Below are 16,462 nucleotides of genomic sequence, written 5' to 3'. Positions count from 1 at the left end.
TCAGCAATATGCTGATGAAACGGAGCTCTACCTCTCATTCTCTACTAATCCAAGTGTGGCAGTCACCGTTCTGAACTCATGCCTGGACTCGATAATGGACTGGATGAGGGTTAATAAACTAAGGCTCAATCGAGACAAGTTGGAGGTTCTGCTGGTAGGTGCTCTGCCAGATAGGTTAAAGGGCCATTTTCCTGCCCTAGATGTGGTTGCAGTCCCCCTAAAGAACAGGGTCTGCAGTCTGTGGGTGCTCCTTGACCCAGGTCTGACCTTGGAAGCCCCTGTGGACTTGGTGTCCAGGGGTGACTTCTTACAGCTGCAGAGAATATGTCACCTTTGACCTTACCTGGATGAGCGGAGCCTGGCAACAGACACACATGCATTGGTAACAACCAGACTGGACCATTGCAATGCGCTATATGTGGGGCAGACTTTGAAAACAGTCCATTGACTACAACTGGCACAGAACCAGGCTGCACGGCTGATAAGTGGTGCTACCGTGTGGATTCATATCACACCGGTTCTGAAAAATGTACACTGGCTGCCAGTTGCTGCTCCGGCCCAATTCAAAGTGGTTACTCTGACATATAAACCAGGTCCTAAGCCTAAACAGCTTAGGACCTGGTTGCCTAAAGAACCACCTTCTTCCATACAAGCCTGCCCGTCCTCTAAGATCAGGCCATGAGGCCCTTCTGAAGGTGCCATCCTTGAAAGAGGTGAGGGGGATGGCATGTCGAAATAGGGTCTTCTCGGCTGTTGCCCCCCCAACTTTGGAACATCTTCCCTATAGAGATCTGCCTGGCTCTGACACTTTTGGCTTTTCGGTGCCAGGCAAATACTTTTCTGCTTAGCCAGCATTTTAATTAAATAGTATACTTTAGCTGGCTGTATGATCAGGAGGATTTATTAATGATAAATTAACTGTTTTAATATTGAGTATTATTTATAACGTTATTGGGCATTATTTATAACACTGCTGTACGCCGCTGAGAGACCATTGATAATGGTGTGGCTAAAAATCTTGTAAATAAATAAATAAATAAATAAATAAATAAATAAATATCTCAAGGACTGCAAATGGCCAAACCCTAGTTTACCAAATTGTGCCACAGGATGGACAGAAGCATTTGAGCTCACTTCAGTGGGTGTCTGCTGTGACTTTTTTTCAGATTTCTGCAAGTCTTTGCTTCCCCTTCTTTTCATAGATTGCTGTAAAAGAAATACATAATAAATATTTTATTAATGGATGTGCAAAGCAAACCCTTCATCATCATCATCATCAACAACAACAACAACAACAACAACAACAAAACCAAAGGATGCATTTGAAAAGTGGCTTTTCTCCCAGAAAACAACTGTTTTTAATCAAACTTCAGAAATTTGTATGTAAATTTTCAATTTGTAAAGGGGCCAAAATGTATTTAGCAGCAAATATTGTTCATTTGGCTTAGTACCTTAAGTGCTACCAAAAAGTATTTTAGTTTTTGAAAGATTGGTGTTTATGAGTCATTCTTAGGCACTGCATTGTGGAAGCTCCAATGGGAAAGAAACTGATTAGCTTAAACTACTATACTGTAAAGTTCCCACCCCACATTTTTCCCATCATGGGAATCCTCATTTTCTGGTTTTGATGCACATATACAGTGTTGATGCATTGCCCTTTAAAAGGTTTTAGAGATACATACACTGGCTCCTTTTCTGGCCACAACAATGTCAGAGGTGATTCTAGCATCAGCAACATTTGTGCAGCCATCACCTCAGTAAAAATGCAAATACATAAAATCTCTTAAACTAACATTGACCTTAAAGATTACAATACAGATCCTGCAACCAGCCATATTCTAAGCTACATATCAATTTAGAGGTCAAGACCACCACTAAGAATTATGTTTTAAAATGAACTGGAATTTTTAGATGAAGTGGCAAACTGTTGTGTACGTTCAGTTCCAGGTAGCAATTATTGCTGTCGTATTTTGAATTATGAAGACTGACAACACCTTCTAGAAATAACACCGAAAGAAAGATGTTCTTCTCATTATAGGGGATTGGAATGCAAATGTAGGGAGTTAAGAGATAAAAGGAACAACAGGTAAGTTTGGCCTTGGAGTTCAAAATGAAGCAGGGCAAAGGCTAATAGAGTTTTGTCAAGAGAACAAGCTGGTCATCACAAACACTCTTTTCTAACAACACAAGAGGCGACTCTACACATGGACATCACCAGATGGGCAATACTGAAATCAGATGGATTATATTCTCTGCAGCCAAAGATGGAGAAGCTCTATACAGTCAGCAAAAACAAGACCTAGAACTGACTGCGGCTCTGATCATCAGCTTCTCATAGCAAAATTCAAGCTTAAACTGAAGAGAATAGGAAAAACCACTGGGCTAGTCAGGTATAATCTAAACCACATCTCTTATGAATACACAGTGGAAGTGACGAACAGATTGAAGGCACTCGATTTGGTGGACAGAGTGCCTGAAGAACTTTGGATAGAGGCTCGTAACATTGTACAGGAAGCAACAACAAAAACAATCCCAAAGAAAAGGAAATGCAAGAAAGCAAAGTGGCAGTCCAATGAGGCCTTACAAATAGCAGAGAAGAGAAGGGACATAAAATGCAAGGGAGATAGGGAGAGGTACAGAATATTGAATGCGGGCTTCCAAAGAATAGCAAGGAGAGACAAGAGGGCCTTCTTAAATGAACAATGCAAAGAAATAGAGGAAAATAATAGAAAAGGAAAAACCAGAGATCTACTCAGGAAAATTGGAGCTATTAAAGGAACATTTTGTGCAAAGAAGGACATGATAAAGGACAAAAAATGGGAGGGACCTAACAGAAGCAGAAGTCATCAAGAAGAGGCAGCAAGAATACACCGAGGAATTCTACCAGAAAGATCTGGCTATACCGGACAACCCAGACAATGTAGTTGCTGACCTTGAGCCAGACATCCTGGAGAGTGAAGTCAAGTGGGGCTTAGAAAGCATGGCTAACAACAAGGCCAGTGGAGGTGATAGCATTCCAGTCAAACTATTTAAAATCTTACAAAGATGATGCTGTTAAGGTGCTACACTCAATATGCTAGCAAGTTTGAGAAACACAGCAGTGGCCAGATTGGAAAAGATCAGTCTACATCCCAATCCGAAAGAAGGGCAGTGCCAAAGAATGCTCCAACTACCGTACAATTGCACTCATTTCACCCGCTAGCAAGGTTATGCTCAAAATCCTCCAAGGTAGGCTTCAGCAGTACGTGGACTGAGAACTCCCAGAAGTACAAGCTGGATTTCGAAGGGGCAGAGGCACTCGAGACCAAATTGCTAGCATGTGCTGGATTATGGAGAAAGCCAGAGAGTTCCAGAAAAACATCTACTTTTGCTTCATTGTTCACTGACTATGCAAAAACTCTTGACTGTGTGGACCACAGCAAACTATGGCAAGTTCTTAAAGAAATGGGAGTGCCTGACCATCCTATCTACCTCCTGAGATACCTATATGTGGGACAGGAAACCACAGTTAAAACTGGATATGGACCAAATGATTGGTTCAAAATTGGGAAAGGAGTATGACAAGGCTGTATATTGTCTCCCCCCTATTTAACTTATATCATGCAATTTATTATTATTATTATTATTATTATTATTATTATTATTATTATTATTATTATTATTATTATTATTATTATTATTATTATTACTACTACTACTACTACTACTACTACTACTACTACTACTACTACTACTACTATCCCGCCTATCTGGTTGGGTCAGGACCACTCTAGAGGGCAAACAATCATAAAAATGATACAATAAAAATACATACAATTTAAATGGTAAAAGCCTTAGACAAGGTAAAAGAAACAATAAAAAAGAAAGAAAAAGGCTGTCAGGAATTCTCTGATGGGAAGGCCTGCCGAATGGATGTCTTTAATTGATTCTTAAAGATACCCAGCAAGGGAGCCCCGCGAATCTCAGGAGGCAGATTGTTCCAGAGGCGAACAAAAGGCTGGACTGGAGGAATCCCAAGTCAGAATTAAGATTGCTGGAAGAAATATCAACAAATTCTAATAGATAATCAATTTGTGTTGCAATAGATGTCCGGCGTGCCTAGATTTACAGTGTAGGAGTCATATGTTCTCTGGAAAGACTGCACTTTTTTCCAGTGATGTTTCAACTTTCATAAACTTAACATGAAACACATGATATAAATATCATTCAGCTCCCAGCCACTGGTGCCATGTGAGATATACACATGTAGCTGCCCATGTAAGGTGTGTGTATGTTTGGCCTGGATAAGGTGAAGATCCAGAGAGAGAGTTAGGAGACAAAGATAGAGACCAACAGAACCAGAGGAACTATGGGGCTTTCTATTTCTGGCTATAAGCCCTCATTGTGAGAAATTCAAGTATTGAACTGAACATTTTGAGCTATGCTTTCAGTAAATTGATAAAAAAACATCTGCTACTAACTGAGGGAGTAGAGCAAAGGGGATTAAGAAGACCCTGGTACGAAGATCCTCCTGAGCAAGCAGATTCCACACCTGTCCACTAAGTGATGGAAGACACATTAAGTATTCCATACGTCACAATAAATGATGACCATATATCAAGGGGGAAACAAAGAAACCTCTAATGCACATGCCCAGCTAGCAATCTGCCTAAAAAGAATATAAAAAGAGAGGTCTGGGCAACCATAATTTGTCTGCTGAGACCAAAAGGCTTTTGGAACTAACTACTTTCTTTGGAACTTGGACAATGCAAATAAAGAATTCTTCTCCCTTTGGTGAGTATGTATGTGGTGTGAATGTGCTGAATGCATGAAACCCCTTTATTTAGAATTGTAATAAATTCATTTTGCATTTATTTATGTGTCTTGTGAGGTCCTTTGCTGTTTAATATTGTTCTTCTTGGGATACAAAAGATCTAGTGGTCACCCTTTTGTGACACACAAATGATATAATCCAAAATCTTGTTGGGATTTTACACATGAACCAGGAGAATCACATACATTGGTGTAGCAAACTGACAAGGTACTGTATTCATGCCAGTCACACACCCAGTGATACTCCTAACTGAGTGCCTGGCATGCACACAACAGAAATCTCCCTTCTAGTCATGATTCCTCATGCACACACATAAAATCCCAAGACGATTTTGGCCAATGAGCAGTAAGAAAACTGACCCTCCCAGTGCACCTGCTAGGCTGTGAACTTAAAACTAGTGCTCAACCTACAAAAAGAGAATATGAAAAGAAGACAGACTTGGGCTAGCCCACAGCTGAACTGTAGAAAACTGTCAGTTTCCTAAGCAGGTATGTAGGCATAGGAAACAAGCCTTGAGATTATATCTAAACAAGCCTTGAGATTTTATCTAAGATGACAGTGACCTCTTATGCGTGTTCATATTTTGTGGAACGGCCTGGGTGGATGTAGGCACTGTTGCAGCAGAAACAAAGAAGTCTTTTATGGTGCAATTTTTCTTTGGCATAAGCTTTCACAGATTTCTCCTTTTATCATGCATCTAACAAAGTAGACTGAAGTCCATGAAAGCCCATGCTAAATAAAACTGATTAAAGAGCCACAAATTCTTCAGTTATTAATTTGAAGCTACTTTGCAAGCCTGTTCACATTAACCTGGTTGGCTGTTATCTCAAAACAGGGGGAAGGGAGAAGGGGGACATGTACAACAGCATGACTCTGACTTGCAGCTAGAAGGCAGGGAAGAGAGCTACTATTTTTTTTTCATTCACCAGTGCTAGGATACCATTTCCTGTCTACATGTATGAATTGCAGCAGGTGATCAGATCTACTTGTTATTTTAAAGAACACTCCCAAATAATAAGACTTGCTCATTAAGAACAAATTTAAATAACTGTGTGCTGTCAAGTCAGTTCTGAATGATGGCAACCCTTTCCATGGTTTTTTAGGTAGAGAATACACAGAAGCGGTTTACTATTCCCTTATTCAGGAACTATCCTGGTACTTTGTAGCTTGCCCAATTTCTCACCTAGTCTTGGACTATTCCATCTCTTCAAGTTAAGGGCTTTCCTTGACTTACAATGTAAGATCTTTTAAATGGTGTTACTATAGAATAAGCCTGGAATCTCACAGTTAACTATATCTCTGTTCAGGCATTACTAAAATGGGATGAATTAATGCAACAAACAAGGGGTATATTCTAGCCAGGGGGAGTTGAGGCAACATCAACCTGCAACCCCCGTTTCCATGCTGATTTGTGTTTTTAATGTGGTATTGCCTGAATAGGACTTCAATATTAAGCACAAATGTAATGGTGATGCAGCAAGGAAGTATGTAATATATTTTCCTCTAAAATGTTTACAGTTCCTAAAATGTGTATTCTCTCTTACAACAATTGAATAATTTGATCCATTTTAGAATCCTCAGAGCTTAGTCCATAATTATGGGGCTTTTTGGCATCTTCTACCATTAATCATAGTACACACTTACCTCTTTCACCTTCTCAAGTTCATTCTGAACGGCTTGCTTAGCTATCTCTACTTCTATTAGCTGCTGCCTTAACTTGTCATTTTCTTCTTCTGTAGTAGTGCGTTTTTCTTCCACATTTTCCAACTCATTGTGAAGTCTCACCGAAACATCCTTTGCAACCTAAGGGAACAGCATTTGTAACTAGAAAATGGTATTTGAAACCAGAAAAAAAATCTTTGTTATGGGAGAGCTAGTTGTGATTCGGTAACTTTAGGAACCTGTTTTTAAAAAACAAAAATATGGTTGGTATTGGAATTCTAAACATAGATGGGCACCCTTGCTACCTATGTCATGAATGTAATTCCACTGGAAGTTGAACAAATCATTCTCCCCAGTGATTTTAAAAGAATGAGAGCATAACCGGGCCTTAGTTCATATATTCCATAATGCTGCTGAGGACTTCCAGGCACTATACATTTTAGAATTAGGATCACTGAAGTATTATATGACTGAAAAAGAATTTATATATGACACTCCTCGTTAAAGGCCAATTTTATGGCTGGACACAAATACACTAAAATGTGAATTTCAACTTGCATGTCTTACATTTACTTTTGATGGTTGTTGCTTTTTTAGCAAGACAATCTCTGTGGCTAGTATCTTCTTTAAATTGCCAGGTGTGCAATGGAAATTGCAGAAGTGGCCACAGGGAAGCTGCCCGTCATGTGTCTGGTCACATACTCAGGCCACAAGACAGGCATGTGAGAGCAACTTTACCAAACAACCCTGACTACTTCTGCAATGTTTGTCCCATGCACAGTAATCCCAGCAGGATGCTGGATGTTATTATTGGCCTTGCCACTTGAATTTGCTCATCTATCAAGGAACAATTTAACATCCTGCAATGAGGCCACCACCACTGAGAATTCACTAGTGGTCTAAGCTCCTTGAAGGGACTATCACCCTGGCACACCTCCCCAACCCTCCTTCCCTTACCTGGAAAGCACACACACATATGTAAAAAGCTGGTAGTCAGAAAGAATTTATTGCCACCACCCATTCATATTTCCTCACAATGTTGCTGGGCCTCCACCTGAGTGACACAATAGAATGGAAATCCCCGGGGGACCCAGAGGCCTTATAAGGAAACCAACATGACAGGTGTGTCAGCAACAGTACTTCCCATCTACCAGCATTTGGCCCATGCTTGCCTCACAGTAAGGAGAGCAGATCCATTTCTGTAGCCTGAGAAGCAACTGATGCAAACAAAGCGATGTTAAAGGCTATTTCATTGCCTCTGTCTAGAGAAGGGAGGCAAAATAGGGCAAAGAAAAGGTGACCTGGCAGGAAGGCAAGGAGAACAAAGCTCTCACTGTCTAGAAACATTGACCTCTGGCACTGCAGTTGCCAGAGATGGGGCTTTTCTCCCCCCCACACACACACCCCACTCCAATGACAGGACTTGGAAGCTTTTGGGGGGGGAGCTTAACTACTAGAATCCCAATGTCGTGGCATTAATGGTTGGGGGTTTCGACACCCACTAGTAATTTTTCAAAGGTGGGGAAGAGGCTTCTTAACCATTATCTCTTTTATTTTCTAAGGCTTGCTAAGTATGTTCTCTCGCCTTGCAAACTTGGCACTAGCCGAAAATATTTTAGCAGATTAATAATTAAACATTATCAGATTTTAACTTGGTGAGGGCAGATTTTCACTGGAAGATTGGATAAGGGCACAAAAACATTAGCATCAAAAAATCTCAGTAACTGTTAACCATATGCAAGTAGATGTGATGTAAGAACTGTCAGAAGTCCAAAGAGTTGCCTCATAGTTGTAAACCTGAAAATATATACATAATTATTTTTCATGTATAAACGCCGGACACAGGATTTAATTGTCTGATCTAGGAGCACCTCACCCTTTTTTTTTTCTCTCCTCAGACCACAAGTTTCCGAAACATGTGCTATTATGTTTATAGCCTTGTAGTCACATTTTCTGAGAATTATGCCTCATGTTTAATAATGTTTACTCCAAGGTAAGTGTGCATAGGATTCTTGGTTTAATGTATATTGCCTAGTTAGACAAGATAAAGAGATTCTCAGAATGCAACCTGAAAGCCCATTATTATCCACAAAACAGCAGTCATGAGTGAATCACTTGCTCTTACAGGAAATGCTATTATCTATGAGGTACTGATAATCAGAATAAAGAACATTTAACCACATGACAGCATTGCTGTAACTTCTCTAATAACACACAGATGGAGACAAATGTATGAATCAGACGCAAAAGCCACTATCCTGCTCAGTTCACTGTGTCAATTATGTGAGTAGTTTACTGCATTTTGGGGTGGCTGTCACATGCCCACTTGTGTGACTGGTCAAACAACCTGTTGCAACCAGTGTATGATTGACTACAAAATACACACCCTGGAAAACAGAGGAATCCAGTTGCCTGACTGTTGTTCCTTGCAAAATCAAACCAAAACAAGATGCTAGCTGAAGCATCTATGCTGATTCCCAAGGATGTCCATGGGAATTTGCAATGGTGAGGGGCAAGGCAACCTAGTGGTTTACAAGTGTAACTCTCTCACACACAGTGTACATTTCCACAACCTACCAGTGCATTTTTCTTGCACGTGTGCATATGTGTCTTGAGCCTTAGCATCATATTCAGTCACATTTAAAAACCTGCAGACATGTGGGAACTTGAAACTGCTTGTTCAGCAACTAGAAAGTGCTGACTCAAGTGTGAGTAAGCTTTGATCCTCTGGATGTTTGGGACTACCATTCACATGTTTTCTTACCATTGCCCATGTTGTCTGATGCTTCTGAGAGTTGAAGTCCAAAATATCTGGAGGATCAAAATTCCCCACACTGGGCAAAATACTTGCATGAGTGTTTTCTGAAAGAAGAGTGTTGAGACTTCAGCTACCTTGGTTTCCAAAATTATAGGGCAGTCCACTCCTCAAGGAACCTCTGCCTTCTATTGCAAGAATAGAGTATACACTAGTTTCACAGCTTAACAGTTCTCCCGCCACCAGTCTCCCATCTCTTTGCCAGCGTAGCCCAGTGGTACCTTCAGGTCCTGCTCCAAGCTACGCAGAAGTTCTCCATCAATCTCTCCAGTCTCTGCATAGCGGAGCCTCTTTCGCTCTGCTTTTCGAAGACGATACTGAAGGATTCTGCAGTTTTTGTTGGCTCTCTCCAACTCATGGCGCATTTCCTGTAGCTGGCAGGCGTCCTCTTCAAAGAAGCTGTCCCTCATCTCATCCATCTCAGTTCTCAGCTCATCTATCTCATTCTGGCATCCATTCAAAAGGAAAGGCAGAAATGCATCATATAATGTGAATTCAAAGAGATAAAGGAAAGGGAGGCACATAGTTTTAAAAACCAAATATACCAATGATCTCCTTACACGACTAACCTCCCACTGAATACCTCTTACATACTGACGAAGTTAGTAACAGCTGTATACATGAACATGTAGGCAGCAGACAGAAGTACGTAGGTGATGTTACTTCTTCTGCTACTTACAACTAACATGGGGACATCATGTAGGATCAGAGTATTCTTTCTTCATTGACTGAAATCAAGTTGCAACTGGAGTAGGCCCATTGAATCAATTGAACTTATGGATGAGTTAACTCACTAAATCCTGACTGATTCAGCTCTAGTTGCCGTTTACTACTGGATTTCAGCCCATCATCACAGAGTTACAGTCAATTGAACAATGGTATGAAGCTCTTGCATATTTTACTAGTAATTACAGGCCAAATACTGTTGGACAGATTCTGCCTGCACAATGGGAGTGATCTCATCATCAGTAAAGATTGCCACTAATTATGGTATCATTCCTGTTGTGCATGGTAACAGGATTTTGGCCATAAAATGTAGCTCTACTTTTAAAGAAACCTCGAATAAAAGAGAAACAAATTGTGGAGGGAAAAATATATGTAAATGACACAAATTTTAGAGAAAAAGCATTACTATGTGCAAATCTCTTTTTATATTAGCTATTAAAAAAAGAAGAAGATGGCAGACAATAAGAAAGCAACCCTTCATGCATTAAGTGATGCCAGGGGCATTAGGTAATGCCAGGGGCATTAAAGGGGAACAAGTTGTTGTCATTTCACATGTCAGCCACCTAACTCCTGTAGTGTCTGGGGAAAACACACAAACATATGTAGTATGTAAGAAGCATGGCTGCGACAGGAATAACTGGCTGAGACAGGTCTGTGTACATGCTATGTCTTAGCCAGTTATCCTTCAGAAGCACCGTTCATGGAAAATCATGTCTCTAACAGTCAGAAATTATATGCTCTGACAGTTTTTCTGGAGTGCCCAGTTTATCATATGCATTGTGATGTCATGGATAACATTTGACAGGAGCAAAATTGGGGGGGGGGGGAGAACATCAGCTTCCCCTTTAAGAAAAAAAGGTGGAAAGGAGGAGAAACACATACATGGCCTTGAGCTCTGACAAATATGTAAAGCAATACTTAGGCTAAAACTATATGGCTGTCAATTCATGTTTTGATACTTCCTTAAAGCTGGAAGATAGCAAAATGGGCATTTTGATCACTTTGTCTTATTTATTTTCATTTATTTATTTATTTTATTTATATCCCGCCTATCTGGTCTTCTATTAATGGGCTTCACCAAGTGAATCTCTTCCCCTTCCCTTCCTTCTGCTCACCTTGAGGGCCTCATTCTCTTCCCACAGTTTGTCCACCTCCTCCTGAAGCTGCTGCTGCTGTTGAGGGGTCAGGTTCAAGGAGCCTTCAGGGACCCCACTGTGTCCACTGGCCTCTTCGGTCCCAGCCAGCGCAACTGGTGATGGAGTCGAGGACGAAGAGGAGGCAGGCTGGGACTGCTCAGCCACTGAGGCAGCGCCGCCATTGCCATTACCCTGGTTGTTGCCTTTGCTTTGCATCTGGGCTGCTGCCAAGCCCTTCCGGAGATGGAACTGGATGAGCTCACTTTGCAGGCATCCTTCTTTCCAGTAGCCACCACCACTACCCACTGCCAGGGCCCGGCCTTTTCCTGTCCCACCAGAAGGCAGAGAACCTGCTTCTCCTCCGTCCTTTGGCTGAGGCCTACCCGCTTTGCCTCGGCTCCAGCTCTTGGGTGGTGGCTGAGGAAGGCCACTGCTCCCCACTCTTTCCACCTCCCCTCCACCAGTCACGCTTGAAAGCTGCTGCTGCTGCTGCTGCTCTCCAGCTCTGGACGTCGCTGGAAGCTCGTGGTTTTTGGGAGCCGTCTCTCGCTTGTCCGCAGCAGGCCCCGAGCTGGCTTTCGGGCCCCCTCCTGCCGGGACCAGGGGCGAGGCCGGATGCGCTTCAGCACCATCTCCGGCCTGGACAGCTCCCAACGGCAGCGCGCTCCTTCCCGGCGCCGACTGCGGAGACGCTTTGTCTCCTCCCCCTCCGCTGCCGCCGCCGCCGCCTCCTCCTCCTCCTTTCGCCCGGCCGCTTTTCTGCCCGGGCAGCGGCGGCGGCTGAGCTCGGGCGCCGCTCGTTTTGGACGAGGCAGCCGCCGCGGAGCGGGACGCGTTAGAAGCCGGGGAGAGCTGGCGGGCGGGCGAGTCCTTGGGTCTCCCGGGCGAGGACGCGCGTTGCTGCTGCTGCTGCTGCTTGTTTCGGCTGCTGCTCCCCTCCGGAAGCAGCCGGGAAGCGGCCGTAGGAACCGCACCAGCCCCTCCGCTAGGCGTCTGGCTCATGGCCGAGGTGGGCTCCGAGGTGTCGCGGAAAGGTCCGATCCCGGCAGGGTCATCGCCTTTGCCCGGCTACGGGGTGCTGGTGCTGAAGAGAGAGAAAGCGAAGGGGGGGGGTGGAGGTTAAATCAGAACCCTTGGCGGCGGGCCGCCAGAGAGAGAGAGCGCGCGGCGCGCTCGATCGCCGCCAGAAGAGAACAATGTGCCCAGTTGCAAGACAAGGGGGGGGGGTGGGAGTTGGAACAGCCGCGCCACGAGGTTTGCCGAAAGTCAGACACGGAAACTCCTAGCATGAGCATCCCCGGCAGCCCGGGGGGCGGGCGGGAGGGAAAGAGGGGTTAGTTGGGAAAGGCTGCAGGGCAAGCGGGGCGGGGAGCCTCGTCAAAGATGGTGGGGGAAAAAAAATTCACCCAGTTCCCGCGCCCGCCCCTCCCCCCAACAAAGGCAGAAGCAAATCGCTTTGCCTAGGCTAGTTAATCCCTTCGGCCCATCCCAGATCCAGGCCTAAACCGATCTGCAGGTCCTACAGAATGTCCAAGGTAGGGCTCTGGATTGTCAGGGTTTTTTGTTTCTGATTACCTGTCGAGAAAAGCTTGACTGCCCCTCCAACCCGGAACAACCGAACAAAAGAGTTAGCTATCCTCTAGAACTCTTTAATTTCTCCATACATATTTTTGTTCCATCCTTTGCGCTATGCATGCTCACTAACAAAGTACAAGCTATTTATATTATTTAAGGTGCTGCGAGGGTGGGATGGGGAAAAGATACTCACAGATCAAAATTAAATAATAAGGGGGAGGGGAAATGTGTGGTTTCACACTTCCTCAAGGTGAGCCCAGAATTGCTTCCTAATCCCTACCACATTTTATTACACAGCTTAGTCCAGAAAAGCATATGTTCACACTTTATTAACTGCATTTTATAAAATATCCTGTATATATGGACACACACAGCTGATCTACAAGTGAAAAAATTCTAATTGACAAGGTCAGTTCTTAGATTCTAGAAGCAAATAACATGCTATACCTAGAATATATTAGACTACGACAACATTAGCTTTGTTCCAATGCACAATGCCCAGAGAACAAGGGAGTACAGCCCTTGTCTCATAAAAAAATGGTTTAGATGAAGTACTGTACTTTGAAAAGTAAACAGTAAAACACAATGCAGTGCAGGGAACTGCAATGTACATTAATCATTGCATCAATGTATTAGTCTTTGCATTGGGAGTGGAGTGTCAAATGAGAGAAGATATTGCATTCTATAACCACCTTTACTAGCAAAATTGTCACAGTGGATAAGAAGAAAAGCTCTGTTTGCTACATATTTCTTCATAAGGAACCACTATAAATCCAATAATTCCTAAAGAAGTCTCTTTGGGATTGCAACCTAAATTACTAATCATTTATTTATCAGTATTATTACATACATACATACATACATACATACATACATACATACATACATACATACATACATACATACATACATTACACACTTTGTTGCTCACAAATCATCTTTTACAAAGATCTAATCTAGATATGAACTGTAAACGTCTGTAGAAAGACATTTCAACACAGCCCCAAACTCCTCCATTAAGTTAAGAGTTCAGACTTTAATGTATTGGTTTACATCCAACTCTCGGTCATTAGCAAATATTTCGCAGGCTTTAAAGCTTACACACCAAAAGAGATCGCGGAGCTTCCCGCTACCGGCTTCTCCTCCTGAGGTTGCTCTGCGGCTGAGCGCGCCGTCACCTTTCATCCAGGAGGAGCTGCCAAGGACGTCCCTCCGAGTCTCGCCGGCGCTCCCCCCCTCCGAATCGAAACTCTCCGAAAACCAAAGGTTCCCCCGCACCCCGACGCTGCTCGCCTCTTTTACTCTCCTCGGCCCTCCTATAACCGCAGATTTCCCTCGCAAGCCGGGGATCCGGGGAGGAGAAGGGGGCGGGGAAGCGGGCAGAGAGGAACAAAAGGCAGCCCCCCCTCACTTTTCCAGAGAGAGAGAGAGAGAGAGAGAGAGAGAGAGAGAGAGAGAGAGAGAGAGAACGGGAGTTGGCGTGTGAGGCAGCCGGCAGGCCCACGACAGCTCGGCGGAGTTTCTCCTGCCTTCCACTTTCTGAGGGGTGCTGGTTACCGCCGGCTGGGTTGAGAGACTGGGCGCGCCCTCGGCCTTCCTCGGACCTCCCCGGGCACAGCGGGAAAGGAGCGCCCTTTCCCCCCCCTCCCCCGGCTCCAGAACGTGACCCCCCTCCCTCCCTCCCTGAGGCAAGCAGGGCGCCGCCGACCCGGCCATCTCGCGCCCGCGCGGACTTACCGCTCCCTTGCTTTCTTAAGGGCTGGCCCGCGAAAGGGACCCGCGCGCGCGCCCGCCCGCCTGGCCGGCCCGGAGGCGCGAGGAGGTGCCAAGCGGTGCCGGAGAGCTGCCTCTCTCTCACTCTCTTCTCTCTCTCTCTCTCTCTCTCTCTCTCTCTCTCTCTCTCTCTCTCTCTCTCAGCGAAGAACGAAGCGCTGTTCCTAAGCTGACCTCACTGGGCCCCGGGAGGGGGCGGTGGAGTGGGGGAGAGCGGGGGGGGGGGAGAAGGGAGCAGCAGGAGAGGAGGGTGGCAGGAGAAAGAGAGAGAGAGAGAGTCAAAGGCAAGCGCCACGCCCAGGCAGGCCTCGGGGCTCCGTGGCGAGTTTTGTCAGCCGCACCAAGGCAAATGGGATCACGCCGTTCTCCTGGCAGGATGGGTGCCAAAGGGCCGGGCAGGTTTCCCTTGGAAATCCAGCCCGGCGACCAGAATCGATTCTGATCAAATATTTAGTCTCCCCCAAGGATGTGCGGGGAGCTGTCGGAGGCAGGAGGAGCGGCACCCGCCCCACGGAAGGTGGCTGCCTTTGTTCTTGGACTTTAGGTCCTGTCGTCGCTCTCCAGGCCGCAAGGAAGCCGGGGCGAGGGAGCGGGATCCGAAACAAAGACTCCCCCACGTTGCTTGGCTGCCAGTACGTAGTTGGCTTGGTTTCCTCATCCTTTCGCTCATTTTGTGCGGAACAAGAAGCCCCTGACTGGCTCTGGCACTCTGTTGCCCGATGTCATTTTGATTGAAGGATGACGGTCAACATATATGTGACTTTGGATCTCCTTATGTACCCATATCAGCAAATTATTCTAAGTGCTTATGTATTCACATCATCCAATTCTTTCTTAAGACTATTAAAGCCTTTAAAATGTGTACTCTGCACATGGTGTTTTGTGAAATCTTAATCTCCTAAAGAGTAGATTTTATTCCTTAGCTTTGCCCACACAAATCCTGTCTTTTTCTCATACATAACCACAGTGTGCCTAGAGCTCATCCAGATGACACATTTGTTCACTTTTATGTATTCAGTTGTGCGCTGAAAGTTTTCTGTATTTTTCCTGCTGTTCGAGGGCTGCAAGGCTTAAATCAGCAGCAACAAGTGACAAGGAGCAACAAAACCCCTGGCAAACTAGGTTTTTAAAAGCCAGCTCTTCTAGGTGTTTTTGTTTGTTTCAATTTACAAGGAGGGCACAGTTCTGGTGGCAGGAATTGCTCAAGCTGGAAGTTTCCAGCTTATTGCTTATGTACTAAACAGAAAATCCAGCATCAAAAATATTTCTTAAAGGGTTTCCTCAATGCTTTTTAAATAGTTGCTTTGAAAGAGCTGATTTCTGATTAGCAGGGTTATCTCTGCTACACTGGTTTCAGATCTGAAGCCTTCACTGTTTGTGCCAAACTACTAAAAAAAGGGGAAGAAACATCACAGAAGATGATTTCAAAAGTTTTCCCAAAGTTTCTGAAATATTTTCAAAATGATTTTTTAAAATATGCTGAAACAGGCATCTCCAAACTATGGCCAGTGGGCCACATCTGGCCCACTTTGCCTTTTTATCTGGCCTGGTGTGCGTGCGTGCAGGAGTGTGGGTGGGAGGGAGGGTCCTCAAAACCTTCCTTTGGTCCTCGAAAATATGGAACGCATGTGGCCCTCATGCTGAAAATTTTGGAGACCCCTGTCTTAAAGGAAAGAAGAATTGGGGTTATAAGAGTGAGCAGAAACCTCAGGAAAATCTGCATGTTTTCACCACTAAGCAACACTGAATGGCACAAAATGAAGAGGAGCAAATGGTCTATCTGGAGGAATTCTCAGTTAAGCATCTAGTAACTTAACTAAGCACTACATTGCAATGGTTTCCTTCTTAATCAACAGAATCAGTTCCAAAGAGATAGCATTTTGGTGAATGTGTCTCACTGGCTTCAGTTGTGCTATGGAAGCCTCACAGAACTGTTTTGTCTGCATTGTCAATTGACGCCCA

At 44.3% G+C, this 16,462-nt stretch overlaps 1 protein-coding gene across 7 annotated transcripts in view; it reads right to left on the bottom strand.

Moving 5' to 3' along the window:
* Nucleotides 1–14,601, bottom strand: part of MTCL3 (MTCL family member 3) — a 48,229-nt gene extending 33,628 nt beyond the window's left edge. For 6 of the 7 annotated variants that reach the window (XM_078383376.1, XM_072996947.2, XM_078383379.1 and 3 more), the window contains exons 1-5: nucleotides 13,833–14,046; nucleotides 11,132–12,236; nucleotides 9,512–9,736; nucleotides 6,458–6,616; nucleotides 1,135–1,206 (exon numbers count right to left, since the gene is read on the bottom strand). In XM_078383376.1, coding sequence (XP_078239502.1) covers nucleotides 1,135–1,206; nucleotides 6,458–6,616; nucleotides 9,512–9,736; nucleotides 11,132–12,154 — 1,479 coding nt within the window. In that variant the 5' untranslated portion in view covers nucleotides 12,155–12,236; nucleotides 13,833–14,046. Of the gene's footprint in view, nucleotides 1–1,134; nucleotides 1,207–6,457; nucleotides 6,617–9,511; nucleotides 9,737–11,131; nucleotides 12,237–13,832; nucleotides 14,047–14,464 lie in introns of those variants that run through there. The other variant, XM_072996953.2, reaches the window with a different exon arrangement.
* Nucleotides 14,602–16,462: the final 1,861 nt, after the last annotated feature.

This window comes from Pogona vitticeps, chromosome 1, assembly GCF_051106095.1.
Source record: "Pogona vitticeps strain Pit_001003342236 chromosome 1, PviZW2.1, whole genome shotgun sequence".
Taxonomy (NCBI): domain Eukaryota; kingdom Metazoa; phylum Chordata; class Lepidosauria; order Squamata; family Agamidae; genus Pogona; species Pogona vitticeps.
Note: the sequence above shows the minus strand (reverse complement) of the source record. Positions and strands in the feature narration are given on the sequence as shown.